This window comes from Calypte anna, chromosome 23, assembly GCF_003957555.1.
Source record: "Calypte anna isolate BGI_N300 chromosome 23, bCalAnn1_v1.p, whole genome shotgun sequence".
Taxonomy (NCBI): Eukaryota; Metazoa; Chordata; class Aves; order Apodiformes; family Trochilidae; genus Calypte; species Calypte anna.
The window spans coordinates 3,431,083-3,456,039 of NC_044268.1; the positions used below are offsets into that span (position 1 = coordinate 3,431,083).

General features: G+C 42.9%; 1 protein-coding gene across 1 annotated transcript in view; it reads right to left on the bottom strand.

Annotated features, from left to right (window-relative positions):
- The window catches only part of ZMYM4 (zinc finger MYM-type containing 4), a 36,936-nt gene extending 12,554 nt beyond the window's left edge, over positions 1 to 24,382 (bottom strand). The window contains exons 1-19 of the mRNA XM_030464202.1: positions 24,115 to 24,382; positions 15,275 to 15,317; positions 14,346 to 14,876; positions 12,721 to 12,788; positions 11,955 to 12,125; positions 9,197 to 9,275; positions 8,522 to 8,774; positions 7,732 to 7,906; positions 7,404 to 7,616; positions 6,150 to 6,300; positions 5,380 to 5,495; positions 4,973 to 5,248; positions 4,344 to 4,494; positions 3,908 to 4,080; positions 3,370 to 3,517; positions 2,773 to 2,910; positions 2,460 to 2,497; positions 1,115 to 1,259; positions 340 to 461 (exon numbers count right to left, since the gene is read on the bottom strand). Of these exons, the coding sequence (XP_030320062.1) occupies positions 340 to 461; positions 1,115 to 1,259; positions 2,460 to 2,497; positions 2,773 to 2,910; positions 3,370 to 3,517; positions 3,908 to 4,080; positions 4,344 to 4,494; positions 4,973 to 5,248; positions 5,380 to 5,495; positions 6,150 to 6,300; positions 7,404 to 7,616; positions 7,732 to 7,906; positions 8,522 to 8,774; positions 9,197 to 9,275; positions 11,955 to 12,125; positions 12,721 to 12,788; positions 14,346 to 14,876; positions 15,275 to 15,317; positions 24,115 to 24,156 (3,033 nt within the window). The 5' untranslated portion in view covers positions 24,157 to 24,382. The remainder of the gene's footprint in view (positions 1 to 339; positions 462 to 1,114; positions 1,260 to 2,459; positions 2,498 to 2,772; positions 2,911 to 3,369; positions 3,518 to 3,907; positions 4,081 to 4,343; positions 4,495 to 4,972; positions 5,249 to 5,379; positions 5,496 to 6,149; positions 6,301 to 7,403; positions 7,617 to 7,731; positions 7,907 to 8,521; positions 8,775 to 9,196; positions 9,276 to 11,954; positions 12,126 to 12,720; positions 12,789 to 14,345; positions 14,877 to 15,274; positions 15,318 to 24,114) is intronic.
- Between the last annotated feature and the right edge of the window lie 575 nt (positions 24,383 to 24,957).

A 24,957-nucleotide genomic window follows, 5' to 3' on the forward strand; every position in this document is an offset into this window, starting at 1 on the left:
AATTTATTTGGGGGTGAAGGGAAACAGAAAATACACAGAGGAGATTCCTCTCATATAATTTAACACATGTTTTAGGACTACTAAGCTTAATTTTAAAGTAACTCCAGACTGGACAACTTGTTTCATTTCTGCAGAAACCCTAAAAAAATTGGTGGGTTTGTGTGATGATGCTTAACCAAAGAAGATGCAGTATGGAAAGGCTTCAAGGCCTTCAAAACAGCATCAGGGACTGCAAACAGCCCTTGCATGACTAATCCCAAAACCCAGTGACACCACCTGTGTCCTGTTCAGAACCAAGCCTGTAAACCAGTTCTCTATTGGAGCTGAAGTATAACTTACAGGTACTGGCATCCCAAGTGGAACTGGTGTGTACTGAGTGTAGAGGTGAAGGGGGACTGGCACAAACACTGGTACTGGAACAGGTACCACAATGATTCGGGGTTGAACTTCTTCTTCTTCTTCTGTTGTATCAAAACCAGAATGAAACAAACATTTTAACCACATGACCATCCAGTACACCTCAGAGAATTACTTGGACTCTTAACTCACAACTCAAGAGTGCACAGCACTGCATTGTGGTTCATCTTTCACTTAGGCCTTGTTGTAACAATTAACACCACAATTAACAGCACTTTGACCATACACATGAATGCTGGAAAAGTGGAAATACTTATTAAATACACCCAGGTAAAAGGTGTGTTATTGTACTTATCTCACAAGTAACTACAAGACCATAAGAAGGAACCATCAAAAAACTAACTACAATCTTCTCACTTAACTTCATGTCCCTCACTGAGAAATTTCCATCAACACTAGACACCCTCTTTCTTTAGAAATGATGAAAAAACATCATTACTCTTCCTCAGTGATGGTCTGTACTATGTAATAGCCTTTTAAAGTGTTCCTGTTTCCTCCTGCCCACAGAGGGAGCTTAGAGCAAACATGAATCTAATTAAATAATCTTAAAAACAGGGACTTAATTTTCAGAGGTTCTTAGTACCTGTATCTATGGTTTTAAAGGATCTTTAAAATATTCTCTGTTACATACACCATGCATTACTCTCTTAAATGCAATATGGACTTTTATAAAAGGAGCAGGAGACTGGATACAGACCTGTCTGGCATTCTTTGTTTTGTGTGTGAGGTTTACACGAGGTGGCCTTAGTCTGTGTGATTGGCTTGCACAATAATGCTTTATTTTTTAGAAGCCTGGGTGGCTGTGATGGTGGCAGCTTCAGGGCATCTGTCTGAGTACTAGCCTGTTGGAAAAACACAAATGAGGGCAGAATCAGTATTGGTTTGAAGAGTATCAGTATTTTTTCTATATTATGGGAAATCGAGCAATTTAAAATTCTTTTGCTGACACAAATTATCATTAAAAAATACTGCAAAACCAGCTTGCTAATGTATTTGGTGCTCTCTGGTCTTCACCTCAATTTACCTAATCAAACAATAGGTCTGGGGTTTTGTTTTTGTTTACTTTGTTTTGTTTTTCCTTTGCTAACACTGCAGTGAAAGAATCTGCAAGAATATTTGGTCTCTGTAGTCAAGTAACCTCTATGAACTTTTGACCTTAGAATCTTAGTGATGGCAAAGATATAAAGAGGAGTTATGCTAAGAAACTTTTGATTAATAAAATTCTAGCTGATCCAGATACCAAAATACCCTTAGAAAACTGATCCAAAACCACTGAAAAGAAATCAAGGTAAAAAAGTTTACACAAATACAGGCAGTGTCAGCATCACTTCTTGATTACACACAGACTTACTGAGCATGCTTGTACTAACTGCACTGCCTACTGTAATTTTCAGACATGCATTCCAAACTAAAGGATCTGTCTCATTGGGAAAATTCACATTCTAATCCATAAATGACACTTCAGTAAAAGCAAGGATATCAGTCTCCTAGAACCTAAGAGCTACATAATCATATTTTATTTTAAGAGAGTTGCAAGATGTGTATCACATACCTCAAAGTGCCCAAGAACAGGAACTACAGGAGTTATTTACAGATAAGCAGTGACAATGGCTCCCCACAGCTTTATTATCACACTGCTGGGGTGTGGGGAAGGAAAGCCAGGATGCAAGAGCTTGGTCATGTCAGCCCTGGCAGTCCATGCTGGTTCCCTTCCTCCCATCCCAGCCCTTTCCACATTATATCTCACTTCTGGGCACAAAAGGTATCCCCAAAACCAAAAGCCACACATGAATTGCTTGAGAACCACAGCTACCTCAAGAGCTGCAACTGGACAAGCTTTGTCTTAGAACAGCTCAGTGGACACAAAAAGACTTTTATACCATACAAGTTCTATCCATTTCCAAAAAAAGCACCTGCAAACTGGATGAATTTTAAATCCCAATCACAACCAGGAAAAGCAGTTATGAAATGACTCTTGGATACTTTACTTGTTATTGATACAATCTGGGTGAAAGTGAGAAAAAGTCTCTGGTAAAACTTACATCTCCTATTATTTTTGCTGTCACAGTAGGGACTGCACCTGAGGGGAAAAAAAAAAGCATACAATGGTCTGTGTACTTATCAAGCACCATATTCATACTCTGTCAAGGTCAAGAAAAAGAATTCTCATTAGACTTCACTCCCTGGTGTATTTAAATTCAGCATTGATGCCTCAGTAAAGGAAGGAACCATATGCATTGATATGAAGCATAATGAAGAAACACTTCTTGTCCTCAATAAAAAAGATCCCTGAACAAATACAAATGTTCAGAAATAGGGATTTTAAAAGCCAGGCAGCATATTTAGCAGTCTCACCTTGTAAAACATTGTTGGAGTTAACTGTGGGCTGGGCAGCAGGGGTGCTTGCAAGGGACACCACATTGGCAATGACAGGGGTTGAGTCCTTTCTCAAAGGAGGGCCTGATGAGGAAGCTGGTGCCATAGAAAGGTTTGCTGGGCAGTGAGGAGAAGAAAGCCAAAATAAGCAGCAAGATAATTTACAAAACATCAACATTACAACCACCAAGTCTACAAACTTCATCACTTGACTTTTTTTGTTAAATTAACATTCTACTAGGACACAACTAGGTATTTAACACGTCTTCAGTAGGTGTCAGTACATTTGACTGTAATAAAGTGGGCCTTTGGTTTATGAAAAAGATTAAAAAGTGCTTTTGCTAAATCATTAAAATTACAGTCTAGGTTTGGTATGTGGAGCAATCTCCTTCATACCTGCAGATGTTGGAAACTGTCTGAATTAAGAGAGATCTAAAACTAAGCCCATTCAAGAGCAATGGGCAAGCCTCCCAATAGCAGATACACTCAAAAAGGTCATTGGTTCAAGTTTCCAAATGAATGATCACATCACTATCATGCACAGCAAAATGCAATATTATTCCCAGCCTGTTTTACCTGTGTTGTTTTGGGGTGGAGGATCAGAGATTTGCTGATTACAGAAGTACAGAATACAAAGCAGATTGCAAAAATGCTTGATCTCCCCATGCCATTTCATGGACTCACTGAGTTTACCTTGTCTCTTACAACCATCACACTTTGCCATCTAGGAAAACAGAGGGAGAAATTAAATACAATTGTAAACAGCAGCAAAAGACTGCATGTATAAAGACCTCTTTGCACCCTGCTCAGCAAATACAAAGAAACCTGCAAGAACACATAATTTTGGCAGTGTAACAGAAACAAAAATCAATGTCTCTCTTCCCACAGTTCCATATAAAATTTTCTCTCTTTATTTGTATTCTCTATATATTTCTCTATATATTTGTCACTCAAAAGCTAAGAAAGATTTATTAATCTCTCACATATATGTAATACATCCTATGGACAGAGAAGTTAACTACTACAGGTAGCTGGCACAGCTGCTAATGCACAAAGGTTTTTTTTTGTTAACTTGTTTATATTCCAGAGAATGCTACATGAGAATGCTGCTTACCTGGTAAAACAAAACTGTGAATTTAGACATGCACTCCTCTGAGCAAAATTCCTCCATTTTCCCCCCAAAGTGATTCTGGACCAGTTTGGGGGCAACCTGTAAACAGTAACTGCACATTTTACAGTGGCTTCCCCAGCGCTTTGCCAAGTCATGCTTATAGAGCAGTTTACAACCTAAAAGAAAATACCAAGAAAATGAAAGCATCCTTCAATATTAAAATGACATTTACCTGGCACTTTTAATTCTTATATTTCACTCTGTCTGTAACAGTTTGCTGAACTATACCATTAAAATTTAAAGCATGAACAAATGCCTGCATTTCTAAACCTAAAAATGGTTTCCTAACTTAGACCAAACAGGTTTCTCTAAGTATCACCAATAATTTCAAGGCAGAATACTTGTGATTTGTCTAAGACACAGCCTTGCCCCTTCTTACCTTCACTACAGAATGACTTATCCATGCCTGAGAACCTCACTGTCTCCTTGATAATTTTCTCAACCTTGCAGTATTCACACATGGCCACTACACTGCTCCTCTTCTTATACTCATCACAGCAGGTTTTCCCACAAAACTGGAACATTTTACCCTGCAACACAGCCAGAAAGTTTTGGTTTCACTGTTTCACATACAGGATAACGCATTTTAATTGTTAATTAAAACTCAGAAGCATATTTATGCTCTTGGAAATCAACAACAGACAGCACTAGCAAATAAGTTTCCCCTTTTATCCTGACAAGAAAGACAGCATGTTTTACTGCAGAAAGCCCTCACCAATGTGCTTTGTTCTGGAATTAAAAGGATCAGCTCACCCAGGCAATCATAGGGTCTGGAGTTTTTGTTGTTTTGTTTGGGTTTGGGGTTTTTTTTCTTTCCATTTTTAAGACCAAAGAGCTGCTATCAGTATTATTTTTCATAATGGTTAAATGATACCAAAATCACTTCCAGATTCCTGCACAGCAGCGTCACAGTAAGCAACAGAGCAGCACAGACAATTGCACAGAAGCCACAATTTTCTTGAGTTTCTACTGAGAAATACAAGCTTGGAGAACCCTAACCTTTATTACCTTGTAGTCAAGCAGTTCTGGTTTGGTTGCAAACAACCTGTTACAGTGCTGACACCTGAGTTTTATGACAGGACGGGCAAAAGTGACTTGCTGGGACTGGGCAGCCAACCTCTGTAGACCAGCTGCAGCTGAACTGCTGCTGACGGAGCTGGGGGACACAGTGGAGGTGGTGCCACCTGCTGACACTGCTGCCCCCGCGGGGATGCTTACAATGACTTGACCTTGTGACAGAGGCACCACCGAGGAGTTGGTTCCTGCAGGCTTGTTGAACAGATTCTGCAGGAAAACAAATTGAGGGACAGGCTTTACTTGACAACCTTGTGTATTTTTACCCAGCACCCCAGATATCTGCACCATCCCTTTATTATTCTGTTAATTCAGGGAAGAGGAGATCCTGGATGTCACACCTGAAAAGCTACTACACAGCTGTAGCTGCAAAAATTCCGTATGCTCCCATCTGACATGGCCAAGTGGTACTGAGGGTTTGCTGAGGTTTTACAGCTGTTGCACTGGACTTGAACACCTGCAGGTGAAACAGAGAAGAAAAAGTGACTTTACCAAGTTGTATTTCAGATAATTTTGCACTGTGCATACAAAGACTGAGAATGTGAACAACAAGCCAAGGTACACACAGAAGCCAAAGATAAAAGTTTCTGCACTCAGGAGCAGACAATGCAGCTGCAATGCCTCTTGCTTGCCAGATCCTTTAATTAATCCCCAGTATCCCTAGGATACCAGTTGGCATTTTTCTATTTTACAGAAAAATAGCTGAGAATATGTTTGCCTAGCTCAATGCAGCATTAGGCAGAGGTAACCAAGCTGATCCCTCTGGAGAACAGGGGCAGGACAGGCACAGCCATGGTAGGGCACACATCCACACAAGTGGATCTGTATAGCTGGGAAACCCACCAGCTGCCCTTGCAAGAGCAGAAAACAGAGTAAGGTTTATTATCACCTTTAAGCTCTCTAAAAACAAAGCTGAAGTGGCCATATTGTCACTGTTAGGTTTATCTATGCCAAAAAGCCCTGATGTTCCTATCACAGCAACTCCCTTTATAAAAAATCCACTTTCCATTCCCTCAAAAAAGAGTATCAGCCTTAACTTTCAAGGCAAATTAAGTCTGGATATGAGCTATGTGAAATTATGCTTACAACAAAGTAAAAAGAATAAACTTACCTGCAGAAGTAACCATTTTTACTCTATATGCTGACAAGCAGTTAACAGAGCAAAACAGTTCAGCTTTTCCCAAGTTATTTGTGCTCTCTATCATCTCAGCTGAAGACCTCAAGGATTTACACAGTGTGCAAGGTGTAATTTTAGCTGACTTCTGTGGAAACACAGAAATTGGTCATTCTTTTGAAACAGTGTTTTCCCTAACCTGGAAATCAAAGGCTAACATATAAAACATGCACAGAGGTCCCTGCCAGTGCACTTGGAACAGCCCTTACTTTCCAGCTGTGTTATGTAGGATGCAGCCAGACTTCTTTGAGCCCTGATGTTCACACTTTGACCACCTGAGACTTGGGCTCTCTCTCACTCCAGGTAAGCTCTGCCTTTGTTGGTCAGTTCAAAGCATACTCAGGTCTCCAAGTGCAAACAATTCTACATGTTGTACTTGCACATATCCAGCACCTTCTATCAGACAACTCCAATATTTTTGCTGAGAAGCAACATTTTCCCTATGATTTTTAATACCTCAGTTGTGTAATACTCCTACTTAACAGGTGACAACACAAGAAATGGAGAGCAGGAGGTTCCTCTCCCACCCACAGCCCCCCAGAAACTATCAGAGTTGTATCTGACACTTAGAAGGAATGTTTTTCAAAAACCAGTAAAACACAGATAAGACAAACAAGCTTTGAAGCATTTTCATATTCAGGGTATTGCAAAAGCAGCAGGAAATGCTTCTCTTCTCCAGATTATTTAATTTAATTCCCAGACTTGTTTCAGAGGAAAACTAAAGTTGTAGGTAACTTTCTGGATGAAATACTTAAATATTTTTTTAATTCATCAGGTTTTTCTTGGCCTAAGTGGCTTGAATAATGGGAGAATCAAGCCACAAGTTATGCTATCTTATCAGAGAGCAATTTTTTCTTAAGTAATTGCATTAAAATAAGTCATTCAAATATAATTGAGCTATTATAATAAATTAAGGTTCTCTCAACTGCTCAGCTTTTTAAGAGGCTCCATTGTAATAATAAAAAAAATCTTAAAGTTGAAACGAAAATTATGAACTAATTATTGCTTTCCCTCTCCACCTAATTCAAATGCTACAATTTAACAGAGAATACTTCAACATGAAAAGCATCTCAGAGGCTAAAAAAGTCAGAGTGGACTCTGCTGCTGAGTGGCCCCTGTGTCTTTTTTCACTGGTAAATACTCTAATAGCCAGTTCAGTGGTACTCATAGTAATATTCTGTCAAAATATACCTGCTTGTAGGCTGTCACACATGCTGCATTGCAGAACTTTTTTGAGTGTCCTTCTATCTGAAGTGTGTGGCATTGGCCAGAGCCACTGTAGCAGTACCCTCCACAGTTCTCACAGCAGTTCATGGTCAGGTTGTTGGCTGAACGGAACTTGGAGAAGCAGGCATCACTGCAGAGCTTGTGGACAACATTCTGGTAATTCACTTCATGTCTAATCTGGAAGAAAAGATGGAATATAAAAGAAGAATGGGAAAAATCTGAACGTTCATCTCTGTGGCTGCAATCTGTCTTGACCCACAGGAAATTCAGATGAAAAAGAAGTTTGTGTTACCACTGCATTCTTCTGGCACATGCTGCACTTGGTTGAAATGCTGTTAGTATGAATAGTAACAACAGGTTTCCTCTTCTGTTCATACGTAGAGAGACAAGACTGGCTGCAGAAATCCTTACTGGAGTTTGTATTGTCAAACTGGGCAGTGATTACATCCTTTGGATTTAGAATGTCTCTATGGAAAACAACAAAAACAAACAGAGACAGAGAATTAATGTTGGTTTCATGTCAACTTGCTGGCCTTTCTTTTCCTGCAGAGTAAGCATTCTCTAGAAGAGGGTGGATCCATTAATTTAAAGCTTTAGTTTTGCTGATCCAAGCACCTGACTTCATTTTTCTTTTCCTACAAGGAAAATCATGAAATACAATTCTCAAGTAGGTATTTGGTGAAACATTTTATACCTAGACTTTAGAGTGGCCTAGAAATACATCAGGTTTTATCAAACCTTTTCAAAAAGAACTGGGGAAAGATAGCTGTTTTGCACAGTCTTCACTAAAAAAAGGTAGAAATGATAAATGGAAAAATTGGCTCATTTAAATAAAAAAAGGCAAGATGCACACTTCACAAGAGAGGCTTTTAAATCCATGTGCATGTGAAATCCAGTTAACAGATATTGCCCATAATTTTTTGAATCCAGTAACAATATTGCCCATAATTTTTTGAAGGGAAATGTAGCAGCAGTGGGCATTACAGAAACAAAACAGTGTGCTGAGTAAAACCAGAACTGAAGCCTTTCATTATCCACTGGAATATCAGTTGTGACTACAACAAACTAAAACACTGTCCTACTTTGAGCAGCTTGAGCAGGTTTTCTTGGTAGAAGCTGGTGGGCGAGAAGCTGGAACAGTGTATCCAGTGAGGCACAGTGTGGAGCAGAAGAGCTGGGTAGAGCCTTTCCTCTGGTATGCAGTTTGCCCCTTCTGCAGGATTTTTTTACAGCCAGAACAGGAAACCCGAACAGCTGTGGTTGGAACTGAAGGAAGCATTTTACTCATGCCAGAGGATGCCACAGCAGGCTGGAAACCTGATGACAGCTGTGGAGCTAAAAAAAAAAACCAAAACAAGAAACCAACACACAGAGAAAACATAGAGTAACTGTTAGAGATGTATTACACATCATGCACTTGTGGGCAGGGGGCAAACACAAAGCTTATGACTTCATTTGCTTGCCAGGGTCTAAGGGACAATTAAACAGCAGATGAACTTTCCATACTGCATGCCCTGTGCTGGGTTTGTGCATAAATTGTTTCAACTGCACTTAGGATTGGGAATGCACTTTTAACATCCCTTTCACAATCAATTTTCAAGAATACAAGTATTTTATAATCTCTGAATTTCATTGTCTCTAACACAAACTAGTTCTTTTTTCCTACTGGGGGTGAGACATAGAAAAAAAATGCAGAATAACCTGCAAGGTGACATATTTTACAGCTTTAAATAAAGTTAGTCTTGTCTATTCCTTACCAAGAGGACTGCCACTGACTGAAAATACAGCACTGATTTTCAGCTCCCCTTCCTGAGATTTTGGCTGTTGGCCGTACTCCTGCAACAAAGGGAAAGGAAGAGGAGAACAAATACACACATGTAATAACAGCTTACATGATTTCCACTCAAAAAGCTGTATTGAATCTTAATGAGTCTCCCAAGCCTGCTGTATGAGTGCCATACAGAGAACTTGCCCAGAGGTTCTACAACCCAGGGAGTTGTGTAGAAATGGAAAAGCACCTGGTACATTTCCCTTTCCAAAACCACCTCAGAATTCAGCCAGACAGAGCTTATGGGAATCCTCTGCCTTCCACTCACACAGACTTTCCATCTAGAAGAGCTTTGCTACAAGCTCTACCATCACATTCCTAAGTGACAATAATGAGACAGAGCCTGGTGAGAAGCACCCTGAACATCACGAGGGAAGGAGCCTGGGGCAGCCTAAGGTGAAGCTTTGGCAGCAAACCAAAGCTGGCAGTGCTGGAGCCAGACAGGCACAGTCCCTGCTCAGCCTGGCTTCACTGAGAGGGGAGAAACCTCACACCTTCTACAGGACAAGAAATTCCCTACAGAATAGCTGGCATACTATAAATCCCCAGCTATTCATCCTTTGACACCGTGCTTCCCTGCCCTTGCTCTCCCTAGAAATCTGAACCACAAAGCAGCTTGTAATGCTTTACATGTAAATCTTAATAGGCTGAGAGGCATAAACTCCTGGAACTGCAGAGATGATAAGATTTAACCTACTTCCAGTCATCTGAGAGCAGTGAGGGCATGATGTCACCTTATGACTGAGCTAAATTCACTGCTGCTGTCTGGTGGCAAGCCAAGGCAATTCAAAATCACTAAGTAAAATTAAGCTCCCACTTCTCAGTGGCAGTCGACTGGCTCCCTCAGCTTAAGCCATCTCCTAAAATCACAAGCTAACATCCACAGAATCCATGCTCAAGTTAGTGTGGGAGAACACATGCACTACTCCTGTGGGAGAAACAAAAGTTTCTATACTAAGACAACCCAACTATTTCTCAACAGGTTTCCCAGGAGAACAGGCAATGGCATTGGTTCATCATGTGAACTACTAGCTGGAACATTCAGATCTCAAGTAAGAGAAGCTTGAGAGCTGTGTACAGACATGCCATGATCATAAGTTTTAAAGCACCATGTTTCTGCTCTTTTTTTTTTTTAATATTTCAACTTTAAAACTCGTTGTTTGCAGAAATACAGTTTTTAAAAGCATTTTAAGTGCAGTTTTATCCTTAGTCAACACCAATAAGAGAAATGGAGGCAAATCCTGACATCAACTGTGCATGATCAAGCAGTTTCACAGCAGTTTAACAGTGCTGAAAGCCAAGAACCTTAAGCTCCAACTATCAGTTACAGCAAGAAATGTTCTTATCTTCCAAGATGCATGAAAAAAAAAATCCCAACACCCCCACCACCACCACATTAATTCCAATCTAAAGCAAAACAAAATGAACCTTCATCAGTTCTCATACTTTTCCAGTATCAGGCAGAGTTGACAATTACAGGATTTTACTCCAGGAATTAATATTTTGAAGTATATGATATTTGATACTTGAATTCTTCAAGTCTTCACTTTTACTTATTGACATGATCAAACCACAGACATCTTGCATTGCACTCCACACAAATCCACACAGCAGATGCCATCTTGGGAGGACAAAAGAACAGACAGATTCAACTAACCTACACATGGTTTAGCATTATATATATTTAAGGAAAAACAAAACCAAGCAATCTCACAGACACTGAACAAATCAGAAGGGCAGTTAAATCTGAATGCTTTCAAACACTTAGTTTACTTCTTTATTTTATTAAGCCAAGAGTATTAGGGGAAAAGAAGAAAAAAGGTTGGGAAGACAGCCCCAGAGAGAAGAGGAGGTTCAGCAGAAGTGCACAGAATGATGCTAGAAAAACTAATGCCTGCAGAAGAACACCAGCACTCAAGTGTGGGATAAATCACCTTGGGAGGCTTTGCACACTTTTAACTGCATGTAAAGTTCTGCACTTAACCCAAGTATTAGCAGTGAGGAGGCAGGAATTGCAACACCAAAAACCTCCCTGGTGTCACACAGCAAACCAGTGGCAAAGGGTTAGAGCTCAGCAATCCTTGCCCCAGCACCACTCAATCCTTAGGACAGGTTTCCTCTGTTTTGCTGTTATTTTCACCTATTTTGTTATAAAAAATGTCAGTCTCAAATGAGACAGTCACTTGAAAACATACTTAAATTGACTATTTAAATATTTTGCTAAGGTAAGACCACTAAGTGTTAATTTAAAACAAGAACAAGCAAAAAACCACTATGCTTGTAAAGGTAACCTTTAGGAGGGAAGCAGCAGGAATAGCACCATTTCAACTAAACAGCTCTAACTGTGACAGCTCACAAAAAACCTCAGTAAAACATGATTTGCATTTTATTTCCTAGTGAGACCCTGTCAAGATAGTGCCTACATGGCTACAGATTTAGTAAGGAAAGTTACACAGCACTTTGCTTTGTCTCTAATGGACAAGCAAAGTATTTTCAGTGACAGGATAACAAAACATCAAAAAGCTGGGGGTTTGGTTTTCATGGTAGTGTAAGAGGGGAAAATCCTTCTACTAAACTATGTTCTTCAAGTCAAATTTCGGTCAACAAACCAAATAAATTGTTGAATTTATGTCCAGCTTATGTGGTCAGCTGTCAGACCAAAATGAGAAATGCAATGGGAAACTTACCTCAGAATTATCAGGTTCATCTTTAATTTTGTCTAACAGTCCCTGCTGTGGGGCCATAGCTTTATCATATTCGTCATCCAAAGGCTCCTCCTTAATTCTAATACTTGGTGCAAAGGAATTCCCCAGCTCTTGTCCAATAGATTCCTTACTAGAAAATAGGTAGCTAGACTCCTGAAACAATAATATGAAAAACAATTCACCCTCCTGCATCTGCCATTAGGAGTTGGGCTGCTGCCAAGGGGAGTTTCTGCTGCAGACCAAGAAAATGGGTCCTGCCACTGGAAGGTGGGAGAAAGGATGGGCAGTGGCTGCTGCCTCTACCTCCCTGCAGCACCCTCTGTCATCCCACCCCCCAGTCCTTTTCACTCCTCTGGACAATGCAGAAGCCACCCAGAAGCTCTAAGCTGGCTGTCAGTAGGGGCATTCAGCTGTTTGGGCAGTGTCTCCTGTTGATAAAGTTGTTCCCTGTCTCCTCTGGAAAAAAGGCAGCAGGTCAGATGGATGCATCCAGGTCTAGATTCGTCTCACCAGTCAGTCAGACCATGCTGGACATGGAAGTGGCTCTCAAAAGAATCCTCAATCCAAAGAGAGGGTCAGCAAAATTTTACCAAATCATATGCACTGCTCAAGTAGCAAAGATGTCTAAGAGTCAGAAGAGTCAGTTTTCTAGATACTCAAAATTTACACTCAAATACAAAATACGTATTTCGAATTATTCCAGTATATTGCTGCACTTGCAAAAGTGTTTGAAAGATCTATAGCTTACCCTGAAGTTAGTTTCTGGAGTTTGTGGCGCTAACTGCGTCCGTAATGTTTCTTCTACTTGATTATGAACTGAGGAAAACATATACATTAAATAGAAATGAATACAGATTCCAACGCATTGCCTTCAAAACTATCTTGTCTCATACTGATCCCCAACCCCACAGCCTAAGAGCACCTCAGAAGTATTAAACTACTTCCTTCCTCCTCCCTGCAAGCAAGACAGCAATCCTTAAAGAGAACTGACATTTTTTTATTATTCTGTTGGGTCATTATTTTCCCATTCCAGCAAAATGGCTCCAAAATTCTGATGCAAATTGTTCATTCAGAATTTTCTGCACCCCAGCTGAGTCCTGAACTGAGTCTGAGTCCTGAACTCTGCCATGTTTCACCATGAAAATCAGAAGGTTTTCAGAGCAACAGCTTTCATCCTTTTCTTTGCTGTTCTGGTCTTTTGCCTCTTCTCCCTTCTCAGGGAACAGCAGCTTATGCTCTTTTAGACACAGCTTTTTCAAAACACTGAATTTGCCTGGATACTGGGTGTTGCCTGTGTCCTGTTGCCATTACTGACTATGCTACTGAGGCTGCACAGCTCTCAGCCACAAGCTTACACCTGCAGTTATTTACAATTTGCTGAATTAAGTCTCTTGCCCAGAAATATTCTTCACTTGATTTCTTGATGGTCAAAGTAAAGAGACAACTATAACTCCTCTTTATTTTAGAGACACTCAGATTGTTTCTCTATCATTTGCAGAACCTGGAAGCACTGGTTTTAAGATGCTGTGACTAAACATGCAAAGTCTGAACATCAGAATTGTAAGCTGTGAATCTGAACAAGCAGCCAAGAGGCTCTCACTCAGTGGACAATCCTCCCCCATGCAGTCTTCTGAATAAAATTAAATCCCATGCTCCATTCTGGTTATTCTTAACTCCTTCATTCACTGTTCTACTGTGACTTTCAGAGCCTCGGAAGACAAAAAGAAGTGTGTGGGCACAAAGACTACAGGTTACTGTCAGGCTCTCCCAAATGAGAAATGGATTGCAGGGATCTCTGGTTCTCTCCATGTTGGCTGGACAATGTCCAAGCAGCTGAGGAAGAAGGAGAGCAATCTCCCAGGAAAAGCAGATCTCAAGTTACACCCTGGCTGACTTCCTGCAGACACTAATATATTTCTAGCAAGCCTTTCCATTATGCTGCCATGAAATGCATATTGCTTGAAATCCACATACACACATGAAGAACTGGTACTTTACTCAAAAAAAATCCTTCCTGGACATCAACTTAACCTAAACTTTGTCATCGTTTCTTTTGAAGAGTTCCAAGGTCTATAAAAAAACAGTGAGAAAAACAAAAGGAAGCTTGAATTGTCACCCAGGTGGTTTAGTAAACCACAACAATGAAGGAGATGTTGAGACTTTGAAATGAGCTGTAGAGGCCCTTCTGCAAATCCTGCTCCTACTACAGAGTTCACTGTATTTTGGGGTTCTTTATAAAAGGCTTCCCTACATACAGCTATGCATCTTCTCTTCAGCAAGATGATGCCTTTAATAACTAGCCCTGTTGCTAATTTCTGCCTAGTCCTTTCTTCCTCCTTGCTGGGTAGCCAGGCCTACGATGTCAACAGTTACCTGCTTTGTCAAGAAAACTGCTTTTCAATCTAGAATCCATATCTTTAGGGATTTTTTCCAACCGTTTTTCACGTTCTTGAAAATGTCCTTCTCTATTCTTGTCCTTTGCTGAAAAAGTCTCTTTGCCATTATCTCGTGTTATGCTAAAATCTTTCCGAATTGATTTAAATACAGGGCCCTGCTCAAAAGGTGAAGTCAGATTCTTTTGGACTGCATTCTGAATCTGAATTTCCTTTTCACTGTCCACTTCATGCTCTGTAACTCTCTTGCCCTCTTCCAGATGGTCTTCATCATGAATCGCTGAAGGAAGAGTGTCTTTTGGAGTGAAATTCTGATCATCTTCATTGTCACTCCCAACCACAGGTATGCCAGCAAGATCCCCAGAGTTCAGAAAATAATCCTCCTCATCATCATCCAGCAGTGAGTTTTCAGATCCTGTCTGATTCTGTATTCCATAGGATAAGCCATCAAGGGTGGGTGTTAAGTTGTGGTCAGTGTCCTCAGACATTTCTGCATCCAGAATTTCACCACCTAGGGGGAAAAAAAACCCCATAAATAGACAGAAAATTCACCAACTTAATCTGTAAAAAAGGATGTGTGTTAAGTGTCCTTTGCTAATCTGCCTGATGCTGCAATTTCTTGAATACTCTAAGACATCTTGGGCCAAGAAAGCAGATAAAACACTGCTGACATATGAAACAGTTCTGTCCCACTCACTACACAGTGAAGCAGAAGCTGAACTGAGTAAAACTAAGTAAAGAAAAAAAACTAGCTTGAATTAATCTCATTTGAAACACTTGTGGAGAAGGCAAGGCAGGGACAGAGTAAGTAGCAAGGAGAAGAACAAAACAGTATTTTTCATCAGGAATTATACTTCTAAGAAATGTCTGTTGAACTATGGTCTTATATAAATAAATAAAAATACTTACATTTTTCTGTAATATCAAATACCGCATCAGATTTATCTTCAAACTGTAAAAGGAAAGCACTGCATCATTATCTTGGTCAGCTGTCATTGCTAAAAAGTATCCAATCAAAACCAAAACCACCAAGAAGGATCACAGTTCCTCTTCCTTCCTTTCTTGCCCCAAGCAAAGTTCTACAAATTAAGGTTGTTACATTACTGAGAAATCACATTTACCCTACCAAGTTCACAAGTCCATGGAACAGGCACACAGTGAAAAGCAGAATTAGCCTTGCTTTCCAGGAAAGGTGGAGGAGAGAGAGGGGAGAATGCAGAGATTTTCACCTCCACGTGAGATGCTTGCACCAAGTCAGGATCACAGATTCTGCCCAGTCTGAGAGTCTGCAAGCCTCAATTTCCTCTGAACATTGTAAATGGAAAACCAGCAGCATGGGCAGCTCCCACTGCAGAGATCCAAAGGTTTCGTGTCTGGCAGGGAAGGTCTCTCTCCAGGAACACTGAAACATAATGCTTAACTTCCCAAGAGTAACGAGGTGAGTGCCAGCAGGGAAGCAACCAAAGAAGCAGCAGATGATTGTACAGAACATCTGCTCACATGGAACATTCTCTGACAGACACTCAAGGCTTGAACACTGCCTAAGGAACTGTGAGCTCTCAGCATCACCAAAGCTTCTGCCTCAAAGATAACAGCAATTCATTTAAGTTTCCTTTCTCTGCATCTTTAAGTTCTGCATCTTTAAGTTCTCCTTTCTCTGCATCTCCAGCTCTGTGCTTTCTTTTCTTGTAGATCCTGCTCACACTTCAGTTCTTAAGCCATCTTAAGGAAAGTAATGGGATTTGTTAGCAAAGGGATGATCTCTAATTTCATTTAACTCAAGTCGTTTAGTTGATAAATCCAATATTCCACAGGGCTGGGATGGGAACTATCAGAATCACAGCAGCCCATTCTGAGAAAGGGAGACAACATATGGTTCATCTAACAGCAAGAAATCCATCAGTCTCTCTCCAGTATCACTTGCAGGTCTAAAAGGACAAGAGGCCACTTGCAAGAGTGTATTAGGGAGTGCCATAAATATTTTGAAGAAGTTGGAAAACATTTACCGTCTACTGGGAAGGAATCAAAGACACTTCCCAACCACAAGATAAAACAAACAAACAAAAAGACTATTTCATTTCTTTTCCTTTTGTGAGACTATCAAAATCTGAGATCATCCCAAATATTTTCTTCCTTTAAAAGGTACAGAGGAAGAGCTGTATCTGTAGTCAGGAGGCTCCATTGGAGATATTTATAAAGCACAACTTCAGCATCTGCTAACACAAGTAGTTTTATCTGAGCCACCATCTGATGGTGAACAGGACTCACCAGTGGTTCAGGATCTATCTTTGTTAGCAGCTCACCAGCAGCACTGTACACAAAGTAATGCTCTGCCTAACCAGGTGGTAACAAGTACATGAAACAAATACAGAAATGGTGGCAAAAGAATCAGGTATTCCTGGAGGAAATGTGTTTTGCCTTTAATGAGCTACTCTTTGCATACAGACACTACTGCTTTCACGAGATAAAAAAAAAATCTACTCTATATCTCACTATTTTTTAATAATTGTAGATTAGACTCTAGGAAACCAGTGTCACAGCCTCACTGCTACCCTGTCTTTGCTTGGAGTGGGTGACAGAAGGGCAGTGTTTACACTTTAATACAATGTGCTAATTTGAAATAACTAAAAACCTGTTCAATGCTTCAGCAGCATTCCAAGTCATCACAGCATCCACAAATCAAACAATTAATAGATAATTTTTGTGCCATATAAAGAGAGGAGCTGCCTCTGGCTAGAATGTTGGTTTGTATGCAGAATAGATAATTTCTCTAAAAAAAATAAACAAAACAATGTAGCAACTTTACATACACAAGCACATCTTTCTAGTAAGCCTTTTGAAGTTTGGTTTTACTGCATCCAGAAACAAACTGTGGAAAGGAAGCAGACGTTAAGAAAACTGCAATTAAACACAGTGAGAGCTGATGCTCAGTTTCTTGCCTGTCCAGCTGCCTTGTCCCTACACACACAGCACAACCCCCGCTTCAGAATTCAGTCAGCTAATAAGGAAGACACGGTTAAAAAATTAAATAAAAGGCATTTCAGTTGCCACTGCTGCTGCTGCACATGTGGGGAGCACTCAGGAAGCACCCCCTGACCCTTCCCTGGGATGGATGCCGGGCAGGCAGCGCCTGTGCTGCATCTCTGCCCCCCGCCACTCCACGGGGGGAGCAGAACCCAGCAGCAGGGCCTTCCCGGAGCTGCTTCCCAGCGGAACACCCACAGCCCTATGGATCCATACCTTGGGAGCACCTGGGGAGGGAAAAGCAGAAGGTAACAAAGAGCCAGCCTGCTGCAGGTACCTGCCACAGGAAAAGAACGGCGGCGGCAGGAAGAGAACCCAGCGGGGTCAGCCAGCCATAGAGCTGGGCGGCCATGCCGGGCCTGCAGAGCCCCCTATAGCCCAGCCAGACCTCCACCCGGGACAGACAGCACACAGACAGACAGACAGACAGCTGCCCAGCACAGCCAGGCACCCCCCCAACCCCCACGGTCACCAGTGGGGGACATGTGTGGGGAGAGCGTGGCGGGGACGGCGATGCACGTCCTTCATCTGAGCCACGCTCAAGGCTTCACGTGATTATTTTTAACTGGAGTCTAAGGGTAATTAAATGGATACTGCAATGGCTGTTCTTAAAGGCAAGCCCCAGACAATTGCTTCTACATGTGAAAAGGCAAAGGAAGGCATTTCTCAGTTTCTTGTGGCTTCCTATCCCACTGAAGAGACAGGGATTTACCTCGCATCTCATTTATCTTCAGTTTTTAAGTTTCAGTAAAGACGACTCAGGCACGTGTCCCTGCTGCTTCATTTGTGCATTTTTAGAATCCTGGATGATTCACCAGAAATCATAGGGAGCAGTTCAGCACAAAAGTGCATCACCCCTTTCATTTCAGTCCCCATTTTATGACACTCCTGAGTTTTCTGAATATTCACAGTCCAGTTCCAAACAAAGCTCCTGTCGGCCTCATGGTTCCCACACACACACAAGCTGCACACTGATCCCAACCCCTGTGGGGCCAAACAGATGAGCCTGTCAAACACACAGAAGTTTCAGCCTGCCTCACTTCTCCTGAATGATCAGGAGGTTTCAACCATGCCTATCAAACCCAGAGGGAGATCCAAGCCCTTCTCCCGTCCACCCACAAACCCCTGGATCTGAGAAGGAAGCAGCTCCACAGGGGAAGGCTTCACCCTGCAACCATTTTTGCAAAGACACCAAAGCTTCCCGTGCTGATGATCTGAAACCTGACAGACACGTGGGCTTTGCCAATTCAGAAACACACAGACACCAAACACAGCAAGCAAACAAACCAAGACATCCACAACAAAGGCTTTCCTATAAAAACAAGGAACTTCTCCCCTCAAAACCTCACCTCTGGCTATGTGATGAACTTTCCTATTGCTGGCAAAGACACCACAAACTGTTGATGCTGGGATTTTGGTTACACTAAATCTGTAAGTGAGCTGAAATTAGCAAAATTCATATTTCTCACAGGATAAGTCAGAAAAACTAAGCAGGAGTTACACAGTTGTACAAATCACCACAATCAGAGCAGAGTCCATATCATACCAACTTATATTTCTGCTATGATACTCAGCAAGCAATTATTCCAACCCAAATATTTTATTTCAGTCACATATTTTATCATCCCACAAGACAGACAGCATTTCCCAGATTACAAACGTATACTTCTGGTCAAAGCTTTCAAAAGTTCAGCTATTTAGAGATTATGTTCTGCAAAGCACACAATCCCCTTAACACCACTTAACTCAGAAGCTGAGTAGCTCATTAAGAGAGAGCCATCACCCTGTCTTCTAAGGGAAAGCCAGTCCACCAAACACAACTGAGAAGGTAGCAGCCTGGGGTGCAGGATCAGCACAGCAACCTCAGAAATACCCCTGTACTCAATGTCACCCTCAAGAGGTTAATTAACCACGTTAATAATTGCTTGCTACTAGTTACATTACCAATAAGGAAAAAACCCAACCCTCTGTAAATTTATCCTTAAAGTGCAACATGTATAAAACCAGTGTTGGCTGCTTTTCATTAAGATTTCTCCCCAAACAAGAAGCCAACAAGATGGCTTTGGAGGCAAATTGGGAGAATTTACAAATGTAGCACCTTCTGCTTGTTGATAAACACAGCAGGGACTATCAGCCCTCCTTCACAGAATGGTTTATATGTTCATGGGCCCACACTGCTGAATCATCTCATCCATCATTACGTACTGCAAATCGTGTCCCTTCTCCTAAGAGTTTGGTGCCAACAGCTGATGAACACTGGGGAGCCTGGAGGTATCACCAGGTCTCTGTTTCAGTATTTCTGTCCTTAAAGAGAGGAAAACAACCATGTGAGCTACTTTATTCCTGAAAGTACTTTCCTAACTCAGGCTCTTCCACTTCTCTTCCCCACTCCAGCAGAGCTCTATGATTTTTCTTCTCTCCTGCTCTGACAAAAACTGATATTCCTCTCTTCGAGGTGGAGACAATTCCAGTCCCATTTGTGGTTGTTGACCTAGTTGGATTCTACTTTTGCTATGAAGGACAGAAAATGTCTAGGACAGAAAATTGGACAGAGTCCTCCTCAGATGCTGGGCATGGAAGGAAAGTGACTGACCCTTGGCATCTCTCAGCTTTAAACTAAGTCACTTAGGGGATGGCACACTGCTGGGCAGGGCTGGGTCACCTGTCCCCTCCCCACAGGTGAGACCCTTTTACACCCTTCCACTTACAGCACGTAAGAAATCCAGGAGTGGCCTTGGTTTCTATAGGAATAAGTACAAGCAAGAACCTTCCTGCATACCACTCATACTGTTACCTTAGCAATAACCATAAATACCCAGCACTACCAATTCTAGGAGCAGCCTCTGTCTGATAAAGATGTCTTTAACTTCACAAGGCACAGTCACTTCAAAGAGACTTCACTGAAAGGTGAAGTCACTGGTTCTGTTCTAGTTCAAATCAGGACAACAATATAAGCAATATAAAACTACTGGATATGTGAGCTCTTTAACCCTTCAAGCTCCTCTTTAAAAAGATGTATCTGAAGCAGATGCAAAAATGGTAACCAAAATTAAATAAGTTTCTACCAATCTTCTGTCAGTATTTACAGAAAGGACAGAACACAGTGTGCAATGTTTGGACCAGTACCAACTGGGGAAAGCAAAGCTACAGTCTTTGAAATTTTGTACTTCCCTTGAAATTTCTGAACAGCACTTCCAGAGCCAAAGGAAAAGAGTATGGAGATACAGATCACCTGCTCCCTGTCATGAGATTAGCACCAAGCTCAACACTTCCATTGGTCTCCCTTTTTCTGACACAGCTCAAGAGCAGCTCCTGGTTGGAGATTTTGATCTCCTTCAAACTCCACTGTCATGAAGCTTTTGCTTCAGCATCCTATGAGCTTCTAGAAACAAAACAACTGCTTCTGGGATCAGCAGCATGCAAGGACTGAGTTCATCAAGGCCTCATACCTCCAGCACCCCTACAACACTCTGCTGGATGTTCCCAGTAACAGAGTTCATTTTATCCTCAAGTTATTTTCCCAGACTGACTCTTGCTCCCTCTGTTTTGTGTTACACCTGGAAAAGAATTAAAAGACCCCAATGTGTATTCTGTCCATCTCCCTTTCCTGCCTCTGCAGAAACACTGTTTGTTTGGTTTTTTTTTTTGTTAAAGAACATTCAGCAGGACATAGGCTAAAAAGACAGACACCAAGAACCCAGACAATTTTGCCTGCATGGCCCTGGTGAAATGTTCTCTGCTGGAGAAGCCTTATTTGCAGTTCAGATGATGGGAGGGGATAAGTGCCACGAGCAGGAGTGAGGCAAGAGAGCACTGGGGTTGTGCCAAGACCACCCTTACAAAAGGGGTGATGGGAATCACCTGAACAGAGTCAGCCATGGACAGAAAACCTTGAAGAAAATTCACTAGATAAAACTTGCTGTGTTTAGGGAAAGGCCAGGGAGAACTGGAATGTCTGGAAAGAATGATGGGATGCAAGAGCCACTAAATGAGAGAAAAGTTGAAATAACCTCTTCAAGAACATCAGGAGTGACTTCAAATTTAATTTCCACTATCCTCATCATGCAACAGGCCTTGGAGTGGGCACAAAGACCTTCCCTGTATTTAATACAATGTGAAGAGACTTCACGTAAAAGACTGAGGTCCATTATGTGTATTTATAGAAGGTGAATTCAAAGATTATGGCATCAAAGCATCCTTTGAGAGATGCAAAAGCCTCTGCAGGGAACTGCTTTCAGTGTCTTTGTACTGTTCAACAGTAGTTCAGTAACAGAACTTTCTAAACGAGGGGATCTCCTTCAATTTTGAATTAAAGACATGTAAAATTAAAAATCTTTTGCAAACAGCTGGTTTATTGATGCAGACACCCAGGTGTTCACCTCTTCACACCACAATTAACCATCAGGAGCCCAAGTGTCCAGTTTCAGCAGTTAGCACTGTACACCCCACACTGTCCTCTCCAGTTCAGAGCATTGTCTAGACAGAGAATTGTTGTAAATAAATTATTATTCTACTCAAAACACAAACTGTTCAAGACAGTGCTATTAGGTACAAGTTGAAGTGCCACAAATATTTTCATGAACTAAATAAAAAACCCCATACAAGCAGACACCACTCACCTTCATCTTGATACAATCTGGCAAGTATGAAGTTAAATATGTTGGTATTTTTTCTTTAGAAAATTGATTTGAGGTAGAAATTGACCTTTTCTAAAATAACAATTTTGTCATTGGAACTTTTCAGATACTATTAAAAAATGAGAGAAATTCCAATGTCAGTCTTCCACTGGCAAAACCTTTGTTAGCTTTTTGCTCATTGAGCTAGAAGATGGCAACTGCTCATCAATCAACAGGGTTTGCAAAATGCCAATTTCAGTGTTTGAGCTTCCAGAATAATATTTGCAAAAGATTTTAATATAGAAAAGAGCAATTCTGAATGCACCAGCACTTGCTAAGTTCCTGCAAAGAATTTATTAAATCAGCCTTTATTTTTTCTGTACAAAGGACAGAATTTTGTAAGAAATGCTCATCATACTTTGACACAGGGTTTGAAAGAGAATGGGAACTGTACCACTAAGGGGAAGAGAAATGGGATGTGCAGGTTTTCCAGGACCTCATTAATTCTGGCTTTAACACAGCAGATACACCAGTGTGCTGAATTTATAGGATGCTAATCTCCTTCTTCAGAGGTTCCATTGGTCTTTCAAGTAGCCAGAAGGATCCACTTCTCCCCATGTTCTTCAAAAACATCTTGATGCATAAACTGGTTTTATGATGGGGAAAGGACAGGAGGGAATTCAGGTCTTGGGCTTGGAAGATCACACACTGATACAACACAGCACTCTGGTGCTACTATTTATTTTAAAATATCACAGGAGTCTTTCTGGCACAGTTAAGATTAACCTCACTGTCAGACCTACGGAAGGTATTTTCCTCCTACAAGCAAGACTGGCTAGTTTCAATTACTAGGACTGAAGTTTAATTTAAGATTTCTTAGGTTACTGTCTTACAAGCAGCCACTTCCCTTTAAACTTCTTGCAAACAGCCAAGATCTGGATCACCCAAAAGCTTACACTGTCATTCTGGTGAGCAATTCTGCAAAAATTACTTGAGCTTGTACATAAGTGCATGTGTCTGAAAGATATGGGTCTATGACAAATCAGTGGTGATGTTCATTTCCATTACTGCAGGGCAGCCAAACAATGTCTGTGCAACTCCTCCAGCTGACCCCGAAGGTCAACAGTTCCGTTTAGCAACAATGAGTTTCACTGCAAACATAAGTTTCATCCACTCTGAAATAAATCCAGCAAATTAAACTTCTCTCACATAGAGGGGTGGAAAACTTGAGCTGGTGTTCTTGTCTTTTGAAAGAATGGAGAATGGGAAAACTTCTTCATCTTTGGGAAAAGGGAACTGGACAGCTCAGAGTCTTGCTGTGGGCTATGGACCCTTCCATCCAACTTCAAGTGTGACTTCACCTCATGCCTACCAGAAAGCTTTTAACCAGCAGTTACAGGCAGGGAAGAGGACACGACTCGTCACAAGATTGTTTTGAACACAGAACAAGTTGTCCTCCCTCTGTGACTTCACAGGCTACAAGGTGCAGGCCACAAAGGACCTTCCATTTATTTAAAGGCAAAATATTTCTTCGAGAGCACGGCCAGTGCACTGACAGACCAAGCCTGGGGATCAGCACGGCTCATGGCCCTCACACAATGCTGCAGCCTCAGTACCTCAGAACTGGATGCATCTGCCATCTTGACAGCTCCCTGTGGCTTGACACGGACAGCCGGGATGTATCGTAAGAAGAGCATCAAGAACACTGTGTTTTAAACAAGGAGAACCGACGGTGGCAATGGATCCCAGCGGGCTCTAAGTTTATTGTTTAAGTGATGCTGAGAGGCTCATGAAGATGCCGCCTGGACGCTCTCCTTGAGGAGAACTCAGGGAAAGCCAAAGACAGCCCGAGGAGCAGCGTGGCTCCAGGCCCGCGGGGACAGCACTGCCCACCGGAGCGACACAGAGCCCGAGGGCCGCCTGTCCCCGGGATGGGGGGAGGCAGCTCCGGAGCCGCGGGCCCCCCGGGACCGCCCGTCAGGGCCGCGGATACCGGCGGGGCCCCCGCGCCTCAGCCGCCGCATCCCGGCCCCGGCCCCGGCCCCCATCCCGCGCTGCCCCCGCCCCCTGCCCCCTTCCCTTTGACCTCCCCTGGCGCCCCCCACTCACCCTGGTGCGGGGGCCGGGCCCCTCCTCCTTGGCCTCCGCCATGTTGCGCGCCCCCCCCCTCAGCTGTCCCAGCCCGGGGCGAGGGGCCGGGGGGTCACTCCCTCTCAGCCTTCCCCTCCCTTCGGGGGGCGCCGGGGGGAGGGTCCGCGGGGTGCCGGGGCCGGCCCCGCGCCGTGGAGCGGCGGGAGGGGGCAGGGGCGGGGGCCCGGCGGCTCCCTGGGGCCGGGGGGGGTCGGACCCTCCAGGCCGCGGCTCCTCTTAAAGCTGCAACGCCGAGAGCAGCGCGGGGACACAGCGCGCACGCGCCCCGCGCCTGCGCAACCGCCGCGCGTTCCCGCCTCCGGCCCCTCCGCGCAGGCGCAGTGCGGTCACCACCACAACCACAGCCCCCCCCCCCCCCACCCCCCGCGGGGACCTCCGGGTGCGACCCCCGCAGCGCCTCAGACCTGAGGGGGGGTCGGGGCTGAGGGTCCCGTCACGGGCACCCCACGGGCGGGCTGGGGCTTGGAGGCACAAGGCACGTCCCGGGACCTCCTGAGGCCTTGACGGGCTTCGACCGATCCCATGGTAGCCAAAGGGCCCGTGACCGCGTGGCGTGGCCACCGCGCCCGCTCTGAGGTGGTGACCGAGGGTGGCACCGCGGGACACCCGCGCATCACGCCCCGCCAGGCACTGGATCTCCGGTGTGTCCAGCCCGGCCACCTCAGGGCCGCCTCACGGCTCAGCACCTCGGGGGTTCCTGCTCTCCCGCTGCTCCTCAATGTCCCGCTCGTCCCCGGGGACACCGCGTCTCCAGCTGGTGGTGAGGATGCCCCAGGAGGTGGATCCCATGGCGTGGAGTAG